This window comes from Notolabrus celidotus, chromosome 5 (assembly GCF_009762535.1).
Source record: "Notolabrus celidotus isolate fNotCel1 chromosome 5, fNotCel1.pri, whole genome shotgun sequence".
Classification (NCBI taxonomy): Eukaryota; Metazoa; Chordata; class Actinopteri; order Labriformes; family Labridae; genus Notolabrus; species Notolabrus celidotus.
The window spans coordinates 910,135-932,444 of record NC_048276.1 but is presented as its reverse complement, the minus strand read 5'-3'; the positions used below and the strand labels follow the sequence as shown (position 1 = coordinate 932,444).

The window sequence follows — 22,310 nt, the reverse complement described above, 5'->3', positions numbered from 1 at the left end:
AAACAAGAAACAAGCACATACACTCCTGTTGAGATTGAGGCTGCTGACTCAGCACTCTGTAAACATCCAGCATGTATTCAACCAATCATCAGAGAGCTCAACACATACCAGTAATTTAGTTTTCATTTGAAGCAGAGGCTCATAAGCAACCAAATCTCCCCCTGCTACTGCCACCTTGTGTCGGCCATCTTTGTTTTTCAGCTTGCTTGAGTTGTCTATTCATTGTTCACTTCTGTTGTTGCTGACTCAGTGAGTTCTACATGTGCCTTCATGTGAACTGTTCATCAGTCAAGCTTTATTTCTAAGAGATTTATAGTGAATGAAAACAGGAAAGCAGAAATAAAATAATGCAAAAACAAATTAAAAAACAAAAAATGATTTTAAAATAGAGACTAACGCCCTCCAACAATAATTCAATATGTGTGATTAAAGAAGTTAAAGCATCAAATTATCATTAAGAATATAAATATTTTAAATAAACAAATAAATTCAGGGTAAGGATAAGAGTTGAAGATAAAATAAAGGCTAAAAATATCAATAACATTGAGTAGATAAATAAAAAACTGATAGTTAAAATTAATAAAATAATAAAACTCATGAAATTGTTAAAACCCAACATAAAAGCCAGACTGAATAGATAATATTTAATGATAGATGTTAACTGTAAGATGTAAATGTTAAATGTATCTTGTTGTGTACATGTAGACCTGATTAATAATGCTTTAAAGTGCTGATGCATGCTTCACTTCTTGCCTCTGTATATTCCTGCACGGATGCCTTCATTAATATTAGCCTAATGCTACTTCCTGTTTGCCTTGGATGCTTTGTTTTTGTTTGTCCCATGCATGTCCCACATGCTTCATGTATCTCTGAACTATGGTGGCTGGGAAGTGCGATGCAAGTTTATAAAGGATGAAACACTTTTAAAGCTGCTGTGAGGAACTTTTGTTTTGTATCGATTCTTGCGCCCCCTTGTGGACAAAGTGATACCTCTTAGCTCTTGTCCTACACATGCAAAAGTAGTGTTTTCAACAAAAAACTCATCCTGTTGTTTTTACCAGTCAACTTTATCAGACAATGTGATTATTTTCCATGAAAACAGTCAAATAAAAGCTGTTTCTGAAGCCAGATGGCCATCATCTGGTCTGACACCTACCCCCTCAGGGCGGTTTCAGGCATTAAAAATGACAACAGAGAAGGTGTCAGTGTTGCTGCTGATGGTCTTGTTTGTTATTAAAGGTCATAAAGAGGCATCAGGATCATTTTCAGTCTGTTTCTCAGCCAGTTCAAAACTCCTCACAGAGCCTTTAAAGAGAGACAGGACATTTTTACCAGAAACAAATTAAAAGATGGCAGATTCTACCGGAACATGAATGTACCAATGATTTTCAAAATAAAAGACGTCTGTAATATGGAAATGTGCAACAGGCAGGGAATTAATATATATTTGACATCAACAACCCTGTTTCCACTCAAATATTTAGATTCAGACAACACCTCAAAATGTGTTCCTGCCAAACACAGCTATATCTGACTTTGAATTTCAAAATAAATATATATATGCTACATTTCCAAAGTTTTTATTGTTAAAATTCCAAACCAGATATCAGATATATATTCACTTTTTGACAGAATCTGTTGTTTATAAATGTGTTCTGTCTCTTTAAAAGTGTTTCTGATTTTGTAAATTTGCATTGCCCTTCCCAGCCGCCGTACTTAACATTTCCTTACTGCTGCTTCCTGCTTGTCTTGCATGCTTCATGTTTTTTCTAAGACTGTTATCTCTTTATTAGTTTTCAGTAATTTTTAATCATTTTTATTTGTACTCCTATTAACATTTCCTTCTCCCACCTTGAATCTTACTCTTAGGGAGCTAATTTCAACTTTCAGGAAGGGGCTGCAGATGGAAACTAGCTTTTTGGATTACTCTCTCATATATTCACAGAAACGTGTATTAATGTGCATGGTCCTTAAAAAATAAAGAATGAATCTGACATGATGGGTATAACTTCAGGAGACTCATTAATACAAAATGCACTTGATGCTTTGCAGCAGTTTCATTGGTGTACCTCAAAGTAAGTGTGATTTCATGTAAGCTACACCACTGTGGATCACAATGGTGAGGGTGTCATGACTTTCTTCTATAACATGCATTACACCTAGTGACCCAAAGTGCTAATTTAAATTAAAGTCTTATTAAATGTGTTGCTGGAACAACTTTAATACCATGCAGTGCAAACACATGAGAAAGTAAGAGACATGACTTACCTCTGTCACCAAAACTGCCACCATCCACTCACTGATACAAGTTCAACACAGTGTCTGTTGTCACTTCTTCTGTCAGCATGCCATGCAACATTCATGAAAAACATCAAATAAACATTCATTTATGAAAAACTACATTATTTTCACATTAAACAGGTTTTAAAAAACATGCAACCTGCTTTAAAATCCCATGAATCAACATGTATTGACACAACCTCCAACAGCAGCATTAACAGACAGATACATGTCACTTGTACTTGTTGAGAAATGAATAAAACAAGCTCTAATCTTAGTTTAATACACTTATAAGAACAAAAAACTGATTCAATGAGCCCCTCTGTTGGATGATATTACAGGTGACTTATTAGTGATTTTAAAAATGGTTTGTTTGTTGAACTACCTGAAGTCAGGAACAGGTGGAGTGTTGATGTCAGGTCAGAAGAGTTAGCATGAATGTCACTGAGGTTAGCCAACAACTTCAGTCAATCAGCACACCTGGATCACCTGGAGTCAGGACTTCATCTTCTGCGCTCCTCAGCTGTGCAGTGGCGCTCTGCTGCCCCTTGTGGCCGCATGATGAACTGCACCAGAAAAAACTCATACTCCACACGCCAAACACGGTTTGAAGTTTATTCTCCTCTATATGTGGGGTCATATGGGGTTATATGGGGTCATATGGGGACATGATATGTGTCTTTACAAACACAGGTTTCTTCTTTATCAGTCTTTTATTCCCTCACTCTGTTCCCACCTTGTGTTTCTGGTGTCTTGCTGTAACTGATGGTGATGGTTAAATAAATCAATGACTGTTAAAAGAAAACCTCCTCAGTGTTGTTTACATTATGAATGTGTCTCATTGTGTTAGACCTTGAGTCATACAGTCACAAGCTTTAGTCACTGTCTCTATAACAGGCTCTTTGTGCACATTAACGAGGTGTGTAGGTGTTTCAAGAAGTTCTTATTGGTGTGGAACAGAGTCTCTTTGAGGAGGTGAAGCTCACTGAGTCAGACACATCTTTTAAATCTCCTCTTAAAACACATGCTTATAGAATTTATGTGACTTTATCCTTTTAATTGCTTTTTATTTTTATTTAGTATCCAATTTAACATTTGATTTGATTATTTGTTATTTAATTAAAAAAAAAAAGTATTTGTCTTAATCCATCCTTTTCCATTTGCTATTTTCTCTGATGTTGCCTTCTTCCTAAAACCTTTTTATTATTCTTTAATGCTTTTATTTACTTTTATTTACTTTTATTTATTTATTCATGTATTTTTTAAAAACCTCTTTAACACTGATTTATTGTTCCTCTGTCTCTCCAGTTTATTCTGTTTAATTGCATTTATTCTTTTGAATCTTTTGCATTGTATTTTGTTTTTGCATTGTTAGAATTCTCCACTATTATTATTATAAATAATATTTATATATGATAAAGTTTATGGAATAGTCTTGATATGCAAAGTTCATTTCATAGCTAAAGGAACAGAAGGTGCATGCACCTGGATATTTATTGTAGTGATAAGTGGGAACAATTATCACATACAAAAATAAAAGCATAAATTAAATCTTGTGGCCTAGATTTTCAAAATAAAATGTGATTGTGATTGTAATGTATGATCAAGTATGTTAGATTTTAACTTTGAAAATACATCATCATATTGTAGTTACATTTTAAATCTTGGATCAAATAGGAAAGAAAAGTTTAAATATCTCTTAAACTCATAATTAATTAATTTGTGATTACCAACCATAATCACACCATGTCAACCTGTCACTACTGAAACATTTTTTAATACTGCCTGTAATTACTGCTATTTAATTTAAATTCCATTTGTAACATTGTATATATCTAAATTGTATTCTAGCTTTATTTATCTATTTTATTTTACTTATTTTTATTTTATCTTATTTTTATTTATTTTATGTTATTTTGTTTTATTTTTAATTTTTATTTTGTACTTATTGAAACTTCTTTCTTGATTGTACTTATGTCTGGGTTGCTGTAACAACTGAATTTCCCCCCGGGGGATCAATAAAGTAATATCTTATCTTATCTTATAAAGAGAGAGACTCAACGTGAGCTCTTTCAGGTGATACATGATGCTTCACACTTCAGAAATAATAGATTGTATTTATCAACTTATTTTTCTTTAACATGTGTACATGTGATTATGTGTGCATAAACATGCATATGTGTGATTAAGTATTTGTATGATAATTTACTCTTCTTGTTTCTTGCTGTAAATAATCTGTCAATTTTATGTTTTGTCTTTTTTTGGGGGATTATTTTTTATTTCTTTTCACCTTATTTTTAAATTGTTTTTATTCTAATTTATTTTGTGTCTGTTAATTTTTGTCTGTTGTCTTTTTTTATCATATTGTCATTAATTCTGTGTCTTTCCTTGAGTGTTTGTAAAAACTAAAACATTTCAAATCATTAAAAAAAAGAAAGAAGAGTCTTCAGTCAGTTGCAACTCATGTTTATTCAGGAAACAAATCATACCTCCACAACACACCTTATTTTTGACCTGCCATCTCTGGGTTTTGATACAACAGTAAAAAAGAAACAACAAAAAAAATCAATAACAAAGGTTGTCAAACTAACATAAATACAACAAACCACCGCTTGTGCCTGCCGTCCACACCGATGCCAAATAAAAAAGAAAGCCATCTCCTTCCCTCCCTCCCCCACAGCGGGACAGCGACAAACAAAGCTTCCCTTCCTGCACCTCAATCCTCTGCCTTACGGGAAAACAGCAGAGACGTAAAAAAGAGCTCCAACACGTTCAGATCCAGAGTGATGTTGGAGAACCGAACTGGGCCTGAAGTTATTTCAGGCTGACCTTGAATTGGTAGCGGTCGTACGGCTGTGTTGGAATGACAACGCAATAATGCTGATCCTTAGTCCTACAAAATAAGAGCCCAGTTTGTTTGCAATGAAAAAGTAAAGCTGAAGGTAAAGTTCTGTTATCTGAACGCAGGTTTTTCTTACTTTTCATTTCATTGCAGCTGTTTTTTCTCGTTTTTTTTGTTTCCTCGACTGCAAAGCTCTGAGTGAATTACAAGAGACAATCTTTTAATATGTCCTGTGTTTTTAATCTTTGTTCCCTTCTCGTGATGACATTTCAAGATGCAAGAAGCTAGAAGCAAATGCAAAGGACATTTCTTAAAATGTTCTTCTTTTTAGAGCCGTGATGGATGCAGAAAATAAAACCTTTAAGGGATAAAGAAAAATCAAAAAGCCTTTCTAGTTTTGAACAACAATAATTATTCAATCAATACATCAAAGTGACGGTATTTATCGAGGTCCTCAGAGGACAGGGGTGCTGCAGGATCGTGGATCACGTCGCCTGTGTTACTGCGGCCCATGCAGCTCCACATCCCAACGCACGTCTCCCCATGAGAGCCGAGAAATACCTTTAACTTGGTCCAGTTAACCCGAACAGGCTGCAACAACATCATTCACAAAGCTACGATACATTTACCGAACATACAATGCCACCTAGAGCTAACCAATGGTACTGCATGACATTACATGGCTAATGCGGGGGTCTGGTGTTAGTGTTCCACTGACTACGGGAGAAAGAAGTAGGCGACTGAAATGTTGGGTGACGTTTGAAAGCAGACCGGGATGAAAGAAGCGTAGCGACAGTCTGAGAAGAAGTATCTGTTTTCCTGTGAGGAGACTTTTAGTTTTTTTCTGGTTCAATGTGATGATATGAGTTTAACTGCTTTATTTCCATTATCAAAGCACCAAGTGAAAGTGTTTTAACTGCATTTTTGGTGTTCACTAGACTGATAAAAAGTGAGACTACGACTGGTTCAAGTGTAAAGTGCTCTCATGGTAGCGTTAGTACCAATTCAAGACCACATGTTCCCGAGGAAAAGGGATACTGTTCTCAACCGAGCACTGTAGCGCTGTGACAGGTAAGGCATGAGGATTCAGTGTTTTGCTCTTTTAACTTTTAACTAATCATGGTCCTATGCATCTCCTCCTCCCTCCCTCCCTCCCTCCCCCCTCCCTCTGTTAATCCTGCACTCTGGCTGCAGTCCTTGTCTGGATGCACGCCACTCTCCTCCTCCTCCTCCTCCTCCTCCTCCTCCTCTGCGTCCAGCTGCTGTTTAACTGAGGGATGTGATGTTGGATCGGCCACCAGGGGGCACTACGATACGCCGGCCAGCAGGCCTGATGGGGATGTCATCAGGGGTGGGGGGACCTGGAAGGAGAGAAAAGGAAGGATTAAGGGAGTTACATGGTGAAAGGGAGTGTAAAGGAGTCCGGAGAGAGACGAGAGGGGGGAGGAGGCCGAGTTGGAGAGAGGCGAGTGAATCTTTAGACGACACGATGTCAGGAAGAAAGAGAAGGGGGTTCCTTTTCTGAATGTTTTAACACCACAGGGCGGATAAAACTGATCCTATGGACCCTTAGTCCTTAACATATCTATATAGTACTGTAACTAGAAGTATATTTATTAATCTATATTTAATGCATGCTTTTAACAACAACCGTATAGACTACTGTGACTCTCCCTTTTTATTGGTTATTTTGCTTTCTGTCTTTATAACTCTAAACTCTGAACTCTGTGGACATTAAAACAGCGAGCTCTCTCTGTGTGTTTTTAAAAGTAAAATAAAGACATACCTCTTTAATCTGGCTGTAATAATGGAGTCATTTATTTGTAGCCCTGACTGCATTATTAGCATTATTAATATTATTATTTCTGTTGTTTTAAAATTATTTATTTTTTATTCTATCTTATGTTATGTTTTTTTAATTTTAATTTTATCTTATTTTATTTTATTTCTTATTTTATGTTATATTATAGTATTTTATTTTATGTTATCCTATTTTATTTTATAGTATTTTATTTTATATTCTATCTTATGTTGTTATTTTAATTTAATTCTACCTTATTTCATGTTATTTTATGTTATTTTATTTTATAGTATTTTATTTTATGTTCTTATATTTTTTATTCTATTTTATTTTATGTTATTTTATTTTATAGTAATTTATTTTATATTCTATCTTATGTTATGTTATTTAAATTTTATCTTATTTTATTTTCTTTCTTATTTTATGTTATTTTATTTTTATTCTATCATATTTTATAGGATTTTATTTGATCTTATTTTATGTTTTTTTTCTTGTATTATTTGTAGTAATTTAATTTTAACCCTGGACTGTATTATTATAATATTTAGGATTTAGGAGGATTATAATTTTCTTGTATTTATCTGATTTTTTTAACTTTAACTGATTTCAAATTTTGCTTTCTACCCTCACTTATTTTTTTTATTCTACTGTATTTATTCTATTTTATTTATTTAATTTTAAAGTATTTTTTATAATGATGTCTTTTATTATTTTACCCATGTCTGTAGTTTTCTGTCTCTGTTCTCAGGCTGCATGTTTGTCTGTATGAAAGCTGCTTTATAAATAAAGTTAAGAGTCTCATGCTTTCTCTGCAGAGAACTTCTCTCCATTAAAGAATGATTCTTTGTCTTAAGAGGAGCCAATCACTGTGTCTGCTTTTCTGATACACGCCAATTCTTTTATTTTATGGAGCTTTGGAGCAGTAAAAAATAAAGTGAAGCTTCATTCTTCCAGCAGAGCGTGCTACAAACTTTGTGGGCAGTTTGTAATACTCCTGATGGGATGAACTCCAAGTCGTTTGGCATTGATGGATTGATAAAAGCTCGGTTCAAAGTCCACAAAGCGATAACGTCTTCGTTCCTGCTGGCCGACATATTGGCAGTAATGTATTTTTTTCCCTTTTAAAAAAAGCATCAGTGTGTGTTGTAAAAGTCCAGGATCCATCTGGCTCTACCTTTTAAATATTAAAGCAGTCATGGAATCATCATTACTGCCTGTGATATATCACACATGTCACTGAGGAGACAGAGGAGCGCACAGTCCTGCAGAGCATGAGCTGCTGCTGAAACATTCACAAAAGAAACAGTCTGACAGAACGCACGGGGTTTCCAAGGACAGCGCCGGGGGCATCTGCTGCTACAAATTAGCACACAAATGGAAAGTAGGATGATGTCAGACTACGATGCATCTGAGCACAAACTCCGATCTCATCTCCTTCCAGACGAGTTAATCCACTCTACATGTGAGAGGCTGACTCACTGGTACAGTACAGAGCATGTTAATACAGGAGGGTGCAGATTCTTAAACACAGAACTCTTAGAAATCCTGAGAAACCAGAAGAAGCTGAACTCCTCTCTGAATTCATGAACTCAGACGAGGACATTCTTTCCACGAGACGTCACTTTCTGTTTGCATCGATGAGGCATCACACACATCGGCTTGTAAAGACAGCTTAACACATCCAGAGAACCAAAAACCATTTAGTGAACCTCTCTTCTAAAATGAGTTACACTGCATACAGAGAGAGGTTCAACTGGTGGCTCAGGGGCCGGATCGGGCCGTTGAATGACCTCAATCTGGCCCTTTAAAGCTGCTGTGAGGAACTTTTAACTTGTATCGATTCTGGCGCCCCCTTGTGGACAAAGTGATACCTCTTATCTTTTGTCCTGTACATGCAAAATAATTGTCTTCAGACAATAACCTCATCCTGTTGTCTTTTAACATTTAGACTTATCTTACAATGTGATTATTTGCAATGAAAACAGCCAAAAAAGGGTGTTTCTAAAGCGAGATGTCAATCATTTGTTCTGACACCTACCCCCTCAGAGCAGTTTTAGACATTAAAAGGACAACAGAGAAGGTATCAGTGGTGTGGTAGATGATCTTGTTTGCTTTTGAGGGTCATAAAGAGACATCAGGATCAGTTTCAGTCTGTTTCTCAGCCAGTTAAAAACTCCTCATAGTGCCTTTAAGGATGCATGAGAATCAAGGTGATTTACTCTTCTATGATTATGTTCAAATAGAAAAGTTTAGATGCTATCATGTTTTTATGTGTGAGCCTTTCATCCTGTGAGAAAGTAAATACATATTTCATAAATTAGTTTTCTGTCACAGTTTTTAAAGTAGAGAGGATTTGAGAGATCCAAAGACTGTGTTGCGTCAAGGGACACACTTCCGGAGGGACCAGATCCTGATGGTTCTAGTCTCTCTGACGTCACCCGTCTGTTCTAGAAGCCGATCGTCAGCGGGTGCCATATTGGAAATGCTGGACTCAACCTAACTTCTGTGGAGGTAGTGTGAGGTAAAGAGGCGGGCCTTTAGCCTCCTCGCCATAGACTGTTTATAAAATGGACGTCATCTCGCTCAGCTTGAAGTGAGGCTGCCACAAAAACTGCTCCCCCTGGTGGCTGGCTGCAGTATAGGTCAAAAACTCTGTGGGGGAGCAGTCAAAGTTTAAAAAATAAATCCACGTGGTCTGAATGTTCCTCCCCTCCGTATGCTGTGGTGATATGTAGTTAGTATTTCACTGTGTTGTGTTCAAGGCCTCTTCTTTCTGAACAGTTTCTTCTTCGTTGTTAGAGGTTTAAAAACAGGGTTTTTAAGACTTCAACAATCTGCCTGCCAAGAAAAATGGAAAAAATGGCCGGACTTTTTAACCCTTCAGAAAGTCTGAAGAGACTGGACTAATTTAAAGGAGGATAAACTGACGTTTGTTAACTGACACCAAAGTTTGTTTAATGTGTTTATTTTGATGTAACCTCATCAAGAAAAGCAAATTAAATATAAGTTAAAAAAAAAACCAAACAGGGTTTTACTTCCTGTTTACTTTGATTGACAGCTGCCGTGGAGAGAAACTCCGCAGGACCTCGGGACGGTATGCTGTAGGGCGGAGCTTGTTACCATGGAAACACACAAATTCCCTACTGCGCAGACTCTGGCTGCAGAAGATTTACAAGATGGGAGCGTTCTGGAACGGGTTTTAAAACCGTACAATGGGAAAAGTAAGAGCGATGCTGTCCATTTAAATGCAGTCTATGCTCCTTGCTAACAGCTACAGTGTTCTCCCCTGTCAATCAAGTCTGCCACACCCTAATTTATTGTATTTTATTATATTTTATTGTATTTTATATTTAAATTTTAGATATTTAAAGCTGCTGTGAGGAACATTTGTTTTGTATCGATTCTGGCGCCCCCTTGAGGACAAAGTGTTACCTCTTATCTCTTGTCCTGTACATGCAAAAGTAGTGTTTTCAACAAAAACCTCATCCTGTTGTCTTTTAACAGTCAACTTTATCAGGCAATGTGATTATTTTCCATGAAAACAGTCAAACAAAGGCTGTTTCTGAAGCGAGATGTCCATCATCTGGTCTGACACCTACCCCCTCAGGACGGTTTCAGGCATTAAAAATGACAACAGAGAAGGTGTCAGTGTTGTTGATGGTCTTGTTTGCTATTGAAGGTCATAAAGAGGCATCAGTATCAGTTTCAGTCTGTTTCTCAGCCAGTTCAAAACTCCTCACAGGGCCTTTAAAAGCTGGAAGAGAGAAACAGCATCTCGTTTTTCCTGTATGTCTTGTGTGTACAGTGAAAATCGACAATAAAAACCTTTGAATCTTTGAATCTTCTATTCTAAAACTCCTCAGTTTAATATCTTCAATAATAACAAGTTGTAAAATAATTCCCCCCTCACAGTGTGTGCTGATAGAGAAAGAGCTCTTCAGACTGTAAACATGTTGATTAATGCTGTAAAGATCCTCTCTTTGAATGGGTGTGTATGTGGTTTCCTGTGTTTCTGCAGCCAGCCTCTAGTGGACGCTCAAGGAACTGCAGTTTTTAGCACTTCTACATGGGCTTCATATTTTAAGATTGGAGGTTGCTGCTTGGTTGATACCCATCTCGCAGGTAACTGTTCATGTCTGTGAAAATTATTTAATTCCATATAAACCACTTCTTAACTTTTCAAATCATCAGTGATGCTAAAGAAGCAGATTATCTCTCAGCTTGGCCGTTTACTTCTGCTTTCCCAAACCAGAAACCCAGCATCCTGCAGACCAGATCCCACAGAACAGTCATACTACATACTACCTAGGGATGTAGTACTTCCTAGGTAGTATGTAGCATGTAGTTTCAGCTTAGTGGAGTCTCTCAGGGAGGACGCAGTGATCGGCTCTCTCTGTTTGACATAAAGCAGTGGAAACACTGACTGCCTGCTTCTAAGTTTCAGAGTCTTGTATCCTGACAGAAACGATTTCACACACTCTCTCTCTCTCTTACGTCTGAGCTGATTCCACGCTGACCTTCCTCTGAGCGCCATTAGACTGTCACTCAGCAGCTCTGCTTAATGGAACAGATGTCGAGCGTGAGCACATGGTGTTATGAGCTCTCACATTAGATAGGCCGTCTTCATAGACCGTGTCCAGATGCCTGTAGTGACATCGTGTACGCTGTGCATTTCAGGCCCTTCAGACAAATTTCACTTCCAGCGTGACTTACAAGTGCTAATGTGGAAAAAACCTGAAACCTGACTTCACAGAGTGGATGTGGTTTAGGGTCACAGTGTCCTTAAAGAGGGCTGAAACACTGTACGAGGGGGATTCATGGGGAGGATTAAAGGAGCATTTTTTAGAGGTGAGTCATTTTAGAGAATCAGAGCGCTCACTGAGAGAGAACGATAAACCTCCTGAGACGTCCAAAAATCATCTTATCATATCATCTTGTTTCAGGGACGTTAATGAAGCGAGTACTGGTTCATCGGTCGTTAAGGAGTTACTAGAACACGCATCATGTGGTCTCATATTTCATTCAGCTGTCAGGAAGAGGGTTTTGAGTTTGAAGCTTGTTTCAGTGAATCAGCTGACTGAAGGTGGAGACGCCAAATCTCCACAAGCACTTTTTTCAGGAGGGAGAATATAAAACTATGAAGCCAACAAAGACATGAAAGTTGAAAACTCAATAAAGTTATTTCCGGTGGGACGGCTCTGATGTTGCTGCAGTGCACGCATGTCTGCAGACCAGCAACATCAGAGCGGTCTGAGCGTGCTCTCTTCCTCCCGACTGACACCTGAGCAGGTACACCAAATAAACTGGACAGTCTGAAATCTGTGTCTGTTCAGTTCTCTGGTTGCAGCAAATCCACATGTTGTAGTCTTGTTGTAGTTTTTCAACCTTTTTTGAGCCAAGGCACATTTCATACATTAAAGGTGACATATCACGCTTTTTTCATCAACATATAGTGGTCTAAGAGGTCCCCAAAACATGTCTTTAAAGTTTATGCTCAAAAAAACACTTTGAAATCAGATTTTGGCATCCCTGAAACCCCTCTTCTTCATTCCTCATCAGAACACTCTGTTTTCTCTCTGACCACGCCCCCTCAGGAAGTGGGTGTGGCCTCGGCTGTCCAGCACGTTGATCTAATGTTTACATGTTGGCTGAATATACACGGCTGCTCACAGACCCGCGTTACTTCAACCCTCTGAATCTGATCCAGAATCTGATCCTGACAGAGAGGCGCCTGCAGCAGGACCTTTCTGAACCATTGGTCACAGATTTAGTGTTTCTTGTTGTTTTATTTGTCAGCATGTCGACGTGTGTCTTGGTACACAGCTACCAACATGTAGCTATGTGGCTATGCTAACTAGCGCTAGCACTTATCCATGATAAATAAAAATCATCCACTAGATCTTCAAATCTGCAGACGTGGGGAGTCAAACCGACCTTTGTGTTTATTAAGACAGCCTACAACTAGCATGCCTCCCTCCTAAGCTCCTTGTTAGCACACATGTGTGCAGGGAATGAAAAACGGAGGAGGGGTTGAGTTGTATTTTATACAGTCTATGGGCTGAACAAGCTCCGAGCTCTGACTTCCTGTTACAGACCGGATGGCGTTGTGACGTATGAAAAACACTGAAAACTGAAACGGCTGGTTTCAGCACACATTTACAGAAAGGTGGAGAAATCAGAACAGGGGCAGAATGGATTCTTTTCATTCTCGGGGGGTTTGTAGACAGGGACACAGATTTCAGGTAAAGAACCATTAAAAAGTCAATTTTGCATGATATGTCACCTTTAAAAAAATCCTGAGTCACATCACAAACCAAAAGTGTTCCAAAATGACATTTAGTCTCTCACTGATCTCAATGGGACTAACCTGGTTAAATAAAGGTTCAATAAATCAAACAGAATAAATATGAATGTATTTATCTGAGAGAGGGACTTACTCTACTTCTTTAACTGTGTCAGGGTGAAGCATCTTATTTACAATAGCTTCTGCAGGTAGTATAAATGTCTCTGCCACAGTGTGGGGCTTATTTTGATTTGCCTACAAGTTCAGCTACTAAGCAGCTAGCTCTGAGAGCTCTCACAGACAAGTTGTAGTTTTACTCATAAAAGTTTAGCATGTCGATGCTAATCGATGCTAGGCCTGATGTTCCCTGCGAGCTGAGGAGAAGGAGGCAAGGACGACGTGCTGGTACTGAGGTGCAAGATAAGAAAAGACCACATGGACCTGTCCTTCCACCCACCGTTATGGGGAATGTAAGATCTATCTATGATAAGGTGGACCAGCTAACCCAGCACCAGAGGGAATACTGGCTGAGTAGCATCATGCTAACAGAGCTAACACCGGACACCAACGCCACATTGGAAGGATTTCACCTGCTGTGAGCGGACAGGATACAGGAGAGCAGGACTGAACTAACTGGGGAAGAAGGCCAGCTCAGTCCTGGACCCTGTGGAGGTGGTGGCTGAGGATTATGGCCAAGCTGTCGTCTCTGATGGACATTTCTTTCCTTTATATATTCTTGTTAAAGTCTTGTTCTGTACACCTTCTTGTTTGCTGCTGGAACTCCATGAATTTCCTCATTGTGGGACGAATAAAGGAGGATCTTATCTTATCTTATCTTAACACTTCATGTATGTATATTAACACATTAATTTATGTATGTTTGTTGCTATTTGAATAAGCTGAGCCTGCTCCACATGTTGATATTCTGTGTGTATGAACTTATATGATCCATATCTACTTAACACAGTCAGTTATTTGCATTGTGTTGATGTGGAAAATATGATTTAGGTTAAAAAATATATATATTAATTGGTACTGTTTTTGTCAATGGAAAGGTAGGTTTAAAAAAAAAAGAATAAATCAATAATTGATCGTTAATGTTTCCAAAGATCAATCAGGGAGAAAACTTAAAACTTGCATGCTTAAGAGAAAATAACTCTGTCCAAAGAAACATGCAGAATGCAGGATAATACAGGCAAACATTCACATACAGTGTGTGTTTAAAAGAAATGTCACAGTTCACTTTATGGACGAGTTTGAGGAAAAGCAGAGTTTGCATTGTTTTGAATTAAAATCGTGACTTCATGTCAAACCGCAGCAAACCAGCAAACCAGCAAACCAGCCGACCTGAACTGATGGAGAACATAAACTCAATTTAATGCCGTCTGCTTGTTGACTCATTAAAACTCAAAGCAGCCAGCTTCATGACAAACACAAACGGACAAATCATTGTGTAAACGCTTTAAAGAGGAGCGTGTAATACTGCTGCTGAGTGAGAGCCACGCTGCGCATCATAAAGTATAAAAACAGGGTAATGAGGGATCACTCGGTCACACTGCAGGCTCGTGGTCTTTGAATGCACCGTTCATGGAGAGCAGCAACATATTAAAAGTCATATGTTGGTCACAGCATGAAGCCGAGCTGTGATGACAGCGTGGCGTGATGTTGGATCAGGTAATGAGCGTGCACACTTTAATTTACATCAATACAGACCGGAGGGATGAGAGGGAGAGCTGGGTGGAAGAAGGGCAGGGGGTGGATTAAGAAGCTGGGCTCACCGCAGGGTGCAGGGTTACCTGCTAGACTAAATCCAGACTGGTGGTGCAGGTTTCTGACGGGCTGTTTGGTGGGAGAGGTGCGCGCTGAGGCGGAGGGGGTGCCACCGCGAGACATGGAGAACTCAGAGACGGGTCCATCGTACATTCCCCTGGGTACTGCCCTCAGGACGGCCAGCTGCAGGAGAGGAAGAAGAGGAAGAAGAAGAACAGGATGGTTAAACTAGTGTAGCATCTTTAAATAAAGCTGTTTCAGATTTTGAGTTTCTTCTTTTTCCAATGATTATTTCTTTATTTGATCCTTTGAGGCTTTAAATCCTTTTTACAGCACGAAGATATTCAAAGAAGAACATGTTCTGTTGTTCTCGTTGTAGATTATCACATGTGGTGTTTTTTTAAAATCTTATTTCTCAATTTGTTTTTTGTATTATAATTATAATTACAATTATTATTATCATTATCATTATTATTATAATTATTATTAATTTACTTTTTTTGTATTTATTGATTTATTTATTTATGTATTTATTTATTTATTTGTTTATTTATTTATTTTTATATTTATTGATGTATTTATTTATTTATTTATGTATTTATTTATTTATTTATTTATTTATGTATTTATTTATTTATTTATGTATTTATATATTTATCTATTTATTTATGTATTATTTATTTTTGTATTTATTTATTTATCTATTTATTTATTAATGTATTTATTTATTTATTTATTTTTGTATTTATTTATTTATGTATTTATTTATTTATTTATTTTTGTATTTATTTATTATTGTATTTATTTATTTATTTATTTATGTATCTATTTATTATTGTTATAATTATATATATATTTTTTTTTATTGTTATTGTTATTTATTTTTTAAATATAAACCTATTTATATTAATGTAGCTTCACTATTTTTATTTTCCTTTCTATTTATCTTGTATTTTAAATTATTATCATTATTGCTTGCTTTTGCGTTTATTCACTTATTGTGTTTCCTTTAAAAAAAACATCACTTGCTTTAATTGTTTACATTTATCTTTTGTATGTAATGTGTAAAAACTCAAGTAAACAGATCTTTGAAGAAACGAAAAAAAAGAAAGTGAAGCATCTCAAAGGATTTAAAAAAACCACTCCAGCACCTGTTTTGCATTAAACTGCTGTGTTTGTGTAACCGCCTGTCTTTGAATAATTTATGCATTCTAACCAGCTCCAGATTTACACATGTACACAGAAAAACAAAAACAAACACTGGAGCAGAAAAAAACAGACACTACTGTCAGATGAAGTTAATGCCAGTAGTGAACAGGCCATTGTCTGTCTGCCTGTCAGTGCGTCTGTGAGTGGCGTGACTCAGAGGAATCTTGGAAGCTCAGTCAGGAGTTAAAACGAGACATCTGTGAGTGAAGAAAGCAAAACAGTGACTGCTACCAAGATAAACAGCTCACTGCTGCTGCAGCTCCATTTTCTCATCAGCAGCCGGCTGCAAATGAGGAAATGGAGGAACAATGAGAGTCTTGGCTCGTCACTCGGAGGTCTGGTTTGAGTTAAAGATGGTATAGATCACATGGTTAGACCGGGTCAACTCTACATACTGACATTCTCTGTTGAAGGGACTTTCTGTGGTGTATAGGAATCTGAAAACTCCTCAACATAAAGTGCTGACTTTGGTGTTACACCTAAATGTGATACCTTCACTTTTTGAGCCCTTCATGCCGGCTCTCATTAGTTCCATCCAAAAAGCTGTCAGACTAAATCTCAGAGGTTTAAAGATTCAAATATTCCATACGGCAGCATTTAATATCTTTATTACCCGGCTCTCTGTGTAAGATGCTTGATTCTGATTGGTCTAAACCCCTTGACTACGGTTATTAACTTTTTTTTGGGGGGAGGGGCCTTTTGCCTTTATGATAGTACAGCTGAAGAGAGACAGGAAATGTGGGAAGCAACAACAAGCAAGGTCGCGGCCAGGAGTTGAACCGACTACCTCTGAGACGAGGACTATAGCCCCTGTATTTGGGGCGCTTAGACCGCTAGGCCACCAGCGCCCCACGGTTATTAACTTTAACTAACATGAGCAACGGCAGAGCATGTGCGAGTAGCAAAGACGTTTCAACACGGCTTTAAAATCCTTAAAACACAGCTGTGTAAACTCCACAAACACTGACACGTTCAGCTGAAGGTCTCCAGTTTACAGGGTCACTTTTAAAACCGGAACACCGGGAGGAGAGACGCATTCACGGTGGGCTGAGAGAAGACTACTGTTACAAGCTGCTAAATCAAGAGAATCACAGCTTCTTCTTTTGAAAAGTACACACACATACAAAAAAGATAGAACAAATAAAAACTAATGAAAGAAGGAGAAATCAAGAGAATCACAGATGGAAAAAACAATGACTGTGAATGGATTTTGGAAAAAATTGAAAAAAAAAAAAATTGACAAAAAATGTTTTGAAAAAAAAACTTTGAAAAAAAAATTGAATTTTTTTTTTTGAAAAAATAAAAATTGAAGTATATTGGAAAAAAAATTTTGACCCAAAAAAATTTTGACAAAAAAAGAATTCGACAAAAAAAAATTTTGACAAAAAAAAAATTTTGACAAAAAAAATTGACAAAAAAAATTTTGACAAAAAAATCACGGCTTTAAAATCCTTTTGAACTCAAAAAGCCGTGATCGCAGAGATCAGAAGGTGTTTTGGTTTAAACAGCAACCCTGTTAACTGGAGACTCTCAGCCGGATGCATCCCTCATAAACGTCTTTAGACCATCATTAAATATCTGATGAGGATATTTTGAAATCTTAATAAAAACTAAACTAGTTTGCATTCCCAGGAACTCCCTCTGTGTTTCAACAGCTGTGTAAACTCCACAAACACTGACACGTTCAGCTGAAGGTCTCCAGTTTACAGGGTCACTTTTAAAACCGGAACACCGGGAGTAGAGATGCATTCACGGTGGGCTGAGACAAGACTACCGTTACAAGCTGCTAAATCAAGAGAATCACAGCTTCTTCTTTTGAAAAGTACACACACATACAAAAAAGATAGAACAAATAAAAACTAATGAAAGAAAGAGAAATCAAGAGAATCACAGATGGAAAAACAATAACTGTGAATGGTTTTTGGAAAATTGAAAAAAAAAAAAAAAATTGGAAAAAAAAATTGGAAAAAAATTTTTAAAACATTTTTTGAACAATAGATTTTGAAAAAAAAATTGACAAAAAAAATTTTTTTTAGAAAAATTTTTTTTGAGAACATTTTTTTTTTGAGAAATTTTTTTTTTTGACAATTTTTTTTTGTACACTCACATACAAAAAAGATAGAACAAATAAAAACTAATGAAAGAAAGAGAAATCAAGTGAATCCCAGATGTGTGTGACGTTATTGTGGACGGAGGGAGGAATAAAAACACTGAGGTTAATCTACCAATCAGACACGTTCAGCATTGCAGGCCCCGCCCCCCGAAAGCCCCGGGACCTTTGAAAAGTACTACCCCCCTAGCAGGGGCTTTTTAGGGGGGGAGATTATCTACCCCTGAACTAAATTTAGACCCTGGGTCCAACAGTTGAAACTCACATAGTTAAACGCCTTTAGAAAAGTCTGAGGACAGGGACAGGGAAGAGGATCTGGATTTTCTGTTGAGGTATCAGACATTGCCAAAGACACTCCTGATCATCCTGTGAGAGTCCAAGGTCTTCATTCTGACTGATGGTACTGTGATGTTTTGTGTCTTGTAGGAGGGTTTGTTCTTTTTGATGCCACAGAATACATATTTTTCATATCTTTGCTGTGTAAAGTGTAACATGATCCCTGTATTTACCTGCTTCCTGGCTTTCACCCTCTTGTAGGCGAAGTCAGGGTAGGGAGTGCAGGGAATGAAGCGACCCACGCCGGAGGTGATGTGCAGGTCTCCATCTTCCACCACGACCTTCCCCTGACAGATCACCAGCTGAGGGGCTCCACGCAGCTCCATGCCCTCGAAGATGTTGTACTCAGCAGCCTGAAGAACAAAGAGAACGCTGTGAGGAACTTTGGATGAACCACTTTCATTTTCAGGGGGGAACCACAAAACTGTGTCAGAGCACAGAGGCGGAGAGAAATGAAGAAACGGAGCTTCTGATTAAATAAAAAATGACCTTTTAAATTGAACTCATCACATGACTTATAAATAAGCTTTAAAGACAGACGTACAGTTTGAAATTTACAAAATTAAAACACTTTGTTTATCAGAGAATCACTGAAACTATCTTGTGATCGTGCAAGTATTTATATGTAATGCGGTGCTTTCAACTACAGAGTCACAAGGCTTCATCAGGCTTTATTTGATTGAGTTAATTCCAATCAATACAGATTATATCCTGAGACACAAACAACAAACTCAGCATCTGAACTTCTCCTCCAAGGTGACAACAGGGGGCGCTGTTAGAGGACGAGTGAAGCCTCAGCTCTCTTTCTCCCACACTCTGTCTCTCCTTCTTCCTCATTCATCACCCTGTTCCTTACACTTGTCTGTGTGGCATGTACAAACAGCTGCCCTCATCCAGCTGCTGGTCCATACCCACATTCCCCTCACACCGCTCCCCCTCACTCTCTCTCTCTCTCTGTCTGTTTTGCACCCCTTTCCTTTCTCCTCCTCTCCTCCTCTCCTCCTCCTTGGTAGATTTCTGCCTCTCCCTCATGCCATCTTTCTTTCCTTGACTTGTTTGTGATCCGCGATGGTCCCCTCCCCTCATTCCATTGTTTCTGATTTCCTCTGCACACGGCTCTGTTTTCTGCTGCCGTCCAAATTCAGGCCAGAACAGGACATAACTAAGAGGCGCTGCATGCCAAACATGATGTCATGACGGAGCAGAGTGTGTCTCAGAGTGTGTGTGTGTGTGTTTCTCTCTGCTTGTGTCTATGTGTCAGAGTATCCTGATGCGTTTCTATGTGTTTTTATGTTGACAACAACAAGAAATCCAGACCAGATGTGGGCTCAGTGATAAGAAAGTGAAGCTGAGCAGAGTCTCGGTCTCGGGGAAAGAATTCCTCAGCGTGCCGGTAAACAGGGACGCTCCTGTTTGGCATCAGGCGATCCTTTAAGGTGGATTTATCTAAACCGGGAGTTTCCATGCTCCAGTCTTCTGTGTTTTTTTATCTGTGAGGACGAGCGGCAGGAAATGAAAGGTTGACATCATTATGTAACGGATCCTCGGTGGATGTACTCCACATCCAGAGGAGGCGTATTATTAGTGCTTCTTTTCCATTCCTCCATCTGGGGACAGAGCTGAGTCTGTTTTTGTCGTTCCTATAAATGGCTTGCAAACATTTTTAGTTGCTGCATTCTTCTCTAACGCAGGATTTATGATCAGCTAGTAAAGCTGCAATTTCCCGTCCGGACACTTCCTTCTCCTGAATGTGTGTTTGTAGAAACATCATTACTCACGCTGTCCACACAGAGTTCACCTCAAAGTGTGTGTGAGAGCAAGTCAAAGGAAGCTTGTGTGAGTGTGTTTCCTTAGAACCACAAAGAGAAACTTGTGTATTAGATAACATGTCCTCATGTTTCTGATGAAGTTTGTTTTGATAATAAACTCTGAACACATGACGACTCAAACACAGAGCTCAGTTTTTATGAAGTACAATTTAAGTGAGTTATCTGATCACATGTCCTCACTTAAGGTCTAAATAAATCAAAGTCTTTGATTTTGTAGAATACTGATTTTAATGTTGTTGTTTTTTTATTTATCTTTATTTTATTTTAATATACTTATTTATATTTTACTCAGATACATTGATATTTAAAGTGCCGTTACTCTTTGTGATTATGAGTGCAGGAATATTATTTTTAGGACAGTTAAAACAACCTGGTAAAGATAGCTTCAAAAAACATGTTTCCTTTTAATATACATTTCTTATTTAATCTTACATTTTTATCTTAACCTTTAATTTATTTATTCATCTATTTTAAATATTTAAATTCTTATTATTTTGATGCTTAAACTTATTTTTTATTCTAGTCTCATTTATTTATTCAAGATATTCATATTCTTATTTTTATTTTGATGCTTTAATTGATTTTTTATTTTAATTATTTATTCATTTTTAATATTTCTATGTTCTTATTTCTATTTTGATGCTTTCACTTATTTCAATTTTTATAATGTATTTATTTAAAATGTTATATTATTATTATTGTTATTTTGATGCTTTAACCTTTTTTATTATTCAATTGATTTTTAATTTTAAATATTTTCATTGTTTTTTCTGATATTTTAACTTATTTTGTATTTCATTTATTTAAATTTTTTATATTATATTCTATTATTATCTTATTGTTATTTTCATGTTTTTATTTTTGTATTTAATTATTTATTTATTTAAAATATTAAGTTACATTCCTATTGTTATTTTGATGCCTTCACTTATTTGTATTCTTCATCATTTATCTATTTAACATTTTTATATTGTTATTGTTAATTTGATGCTTTCATTTTTTTTTTTTTTTTTTATTATTTAAAACATGAATTTACATTCTTACTGTTATTTTGATGCGTTCACTTTGAGCAGTATAAAATCCTCTCCCATTATTCCCCTGTCTCAGACTCTGAATGTTCAGAGAGATGAAAACATCTCAAACCAAAGATGTTCCCTCACCATGAGATGAGCAGTTTGTCACACAGCGATCCGGACAGCTCCACCAGATCTTCTTGGTTTGTGAAAATATTTGAAATATGAGTATTCACTGAAAACCCAGTATCATGAAAACATGTTGGACGATCTGTTCCCGAGAACGTGATCCACAGAGTGGAAATACCTCCTGATTACACACACATAGTTTCACTGTTGATTTACGACACGAGGGAAAATGTTTGCTAACAGGATGAGGGACGTGTTCAGATGAATCTGTGAGTTTGAATGATTCAGATTTTTAGAGGGTCTCTGGGTTTAAATGGACACAGTGAGACGTATTAGCGGTGAAGATCCACTGAGACTTCATTTCCGTTTAGAGGAACTGAGAGCTCTCTGGACGCAGATCAAATATGTGATCTTTCTCTCTCTCTCTCTCTCCTTCTCTGGAAACACACACACAGGAGGAAACGCTTATCTCTTCTTCTTCTCCTGAACGTCACATGATGCTTTTTAGACTGCTATAGGCTTAGACTGACACACTGGGATCCTGTCTTTCCCTCTCTCTCCTCTCTCTGCCTGTCTCTCACTTTAACTCTTCCTGTCCCATTAAGTTACTAACCATAGACCTTTCTGGAGTCCCTGAGCTCCCTTGTCTCGTAGGTTCCTCTGGATCTCTGCTGTAGATTCCTTTTTTGGGGGTCTGTTATTCATCCT

General features: G+C 37.3%; 2 protein-coding genes across 6 annotated transcripts in view; both read right to left on the bottom strand.

Moving 5' to 3' along the window:
- LOC117812232 (cytokine-like protein 1) overlaps positions 1-2,810 on the bottom strand; it is a 72,907-nt gene extending 70,097 nt beyond the window's left edge. For 3 of the 5 annotated variants that reach the window (XM_034682874.1, XM_034682872.1, XM_034682875.1), the window contains exons 1-2: positions 2,666-2,810; positions 2,269-2,337 (exon numbers count right to left, since the gene is read on the bottom strand). The gene's annotated coding sequence lies outside the window, so the exon portion shown is untranslated. The remainder of the gene's footprint in view (positions 1-2,268; positions 2,338-2,665) is intronic. The other 2 variants (XM_034682873.1, XM_034682877.1) reach the window with 2 other exon arrangements.
- Positions 2,811-4,730: 1,920 nt separating this feature from the next.
- Positions 4,731-22,310, bottom strand: part of dpysl3 (dihydropyrimidinase like 3) — a 43,218-nt gene continuing 25,638 nt past the window's right edge. The window contains exons 11-13 of the mRNA XM_034684323.1: positions 18,805-18,984; positions 15,003-15,159; positions 4,731-6,483 (exon numbers count right to left, since the gene is read on the bottom strand). Coding sequence (XP_034540214.1) covers positions 6,389-6,483; positions 15,003-15,159; positions 18,805-18,984 — 432 coding nt within the window. The 3' untranslated portion in view covers positions 4,731-6,388. The remainder of the gene's footprint in view (positions 6,484-15,002; positions 15,160-18,804; positions 18,985-22,310) is intronic.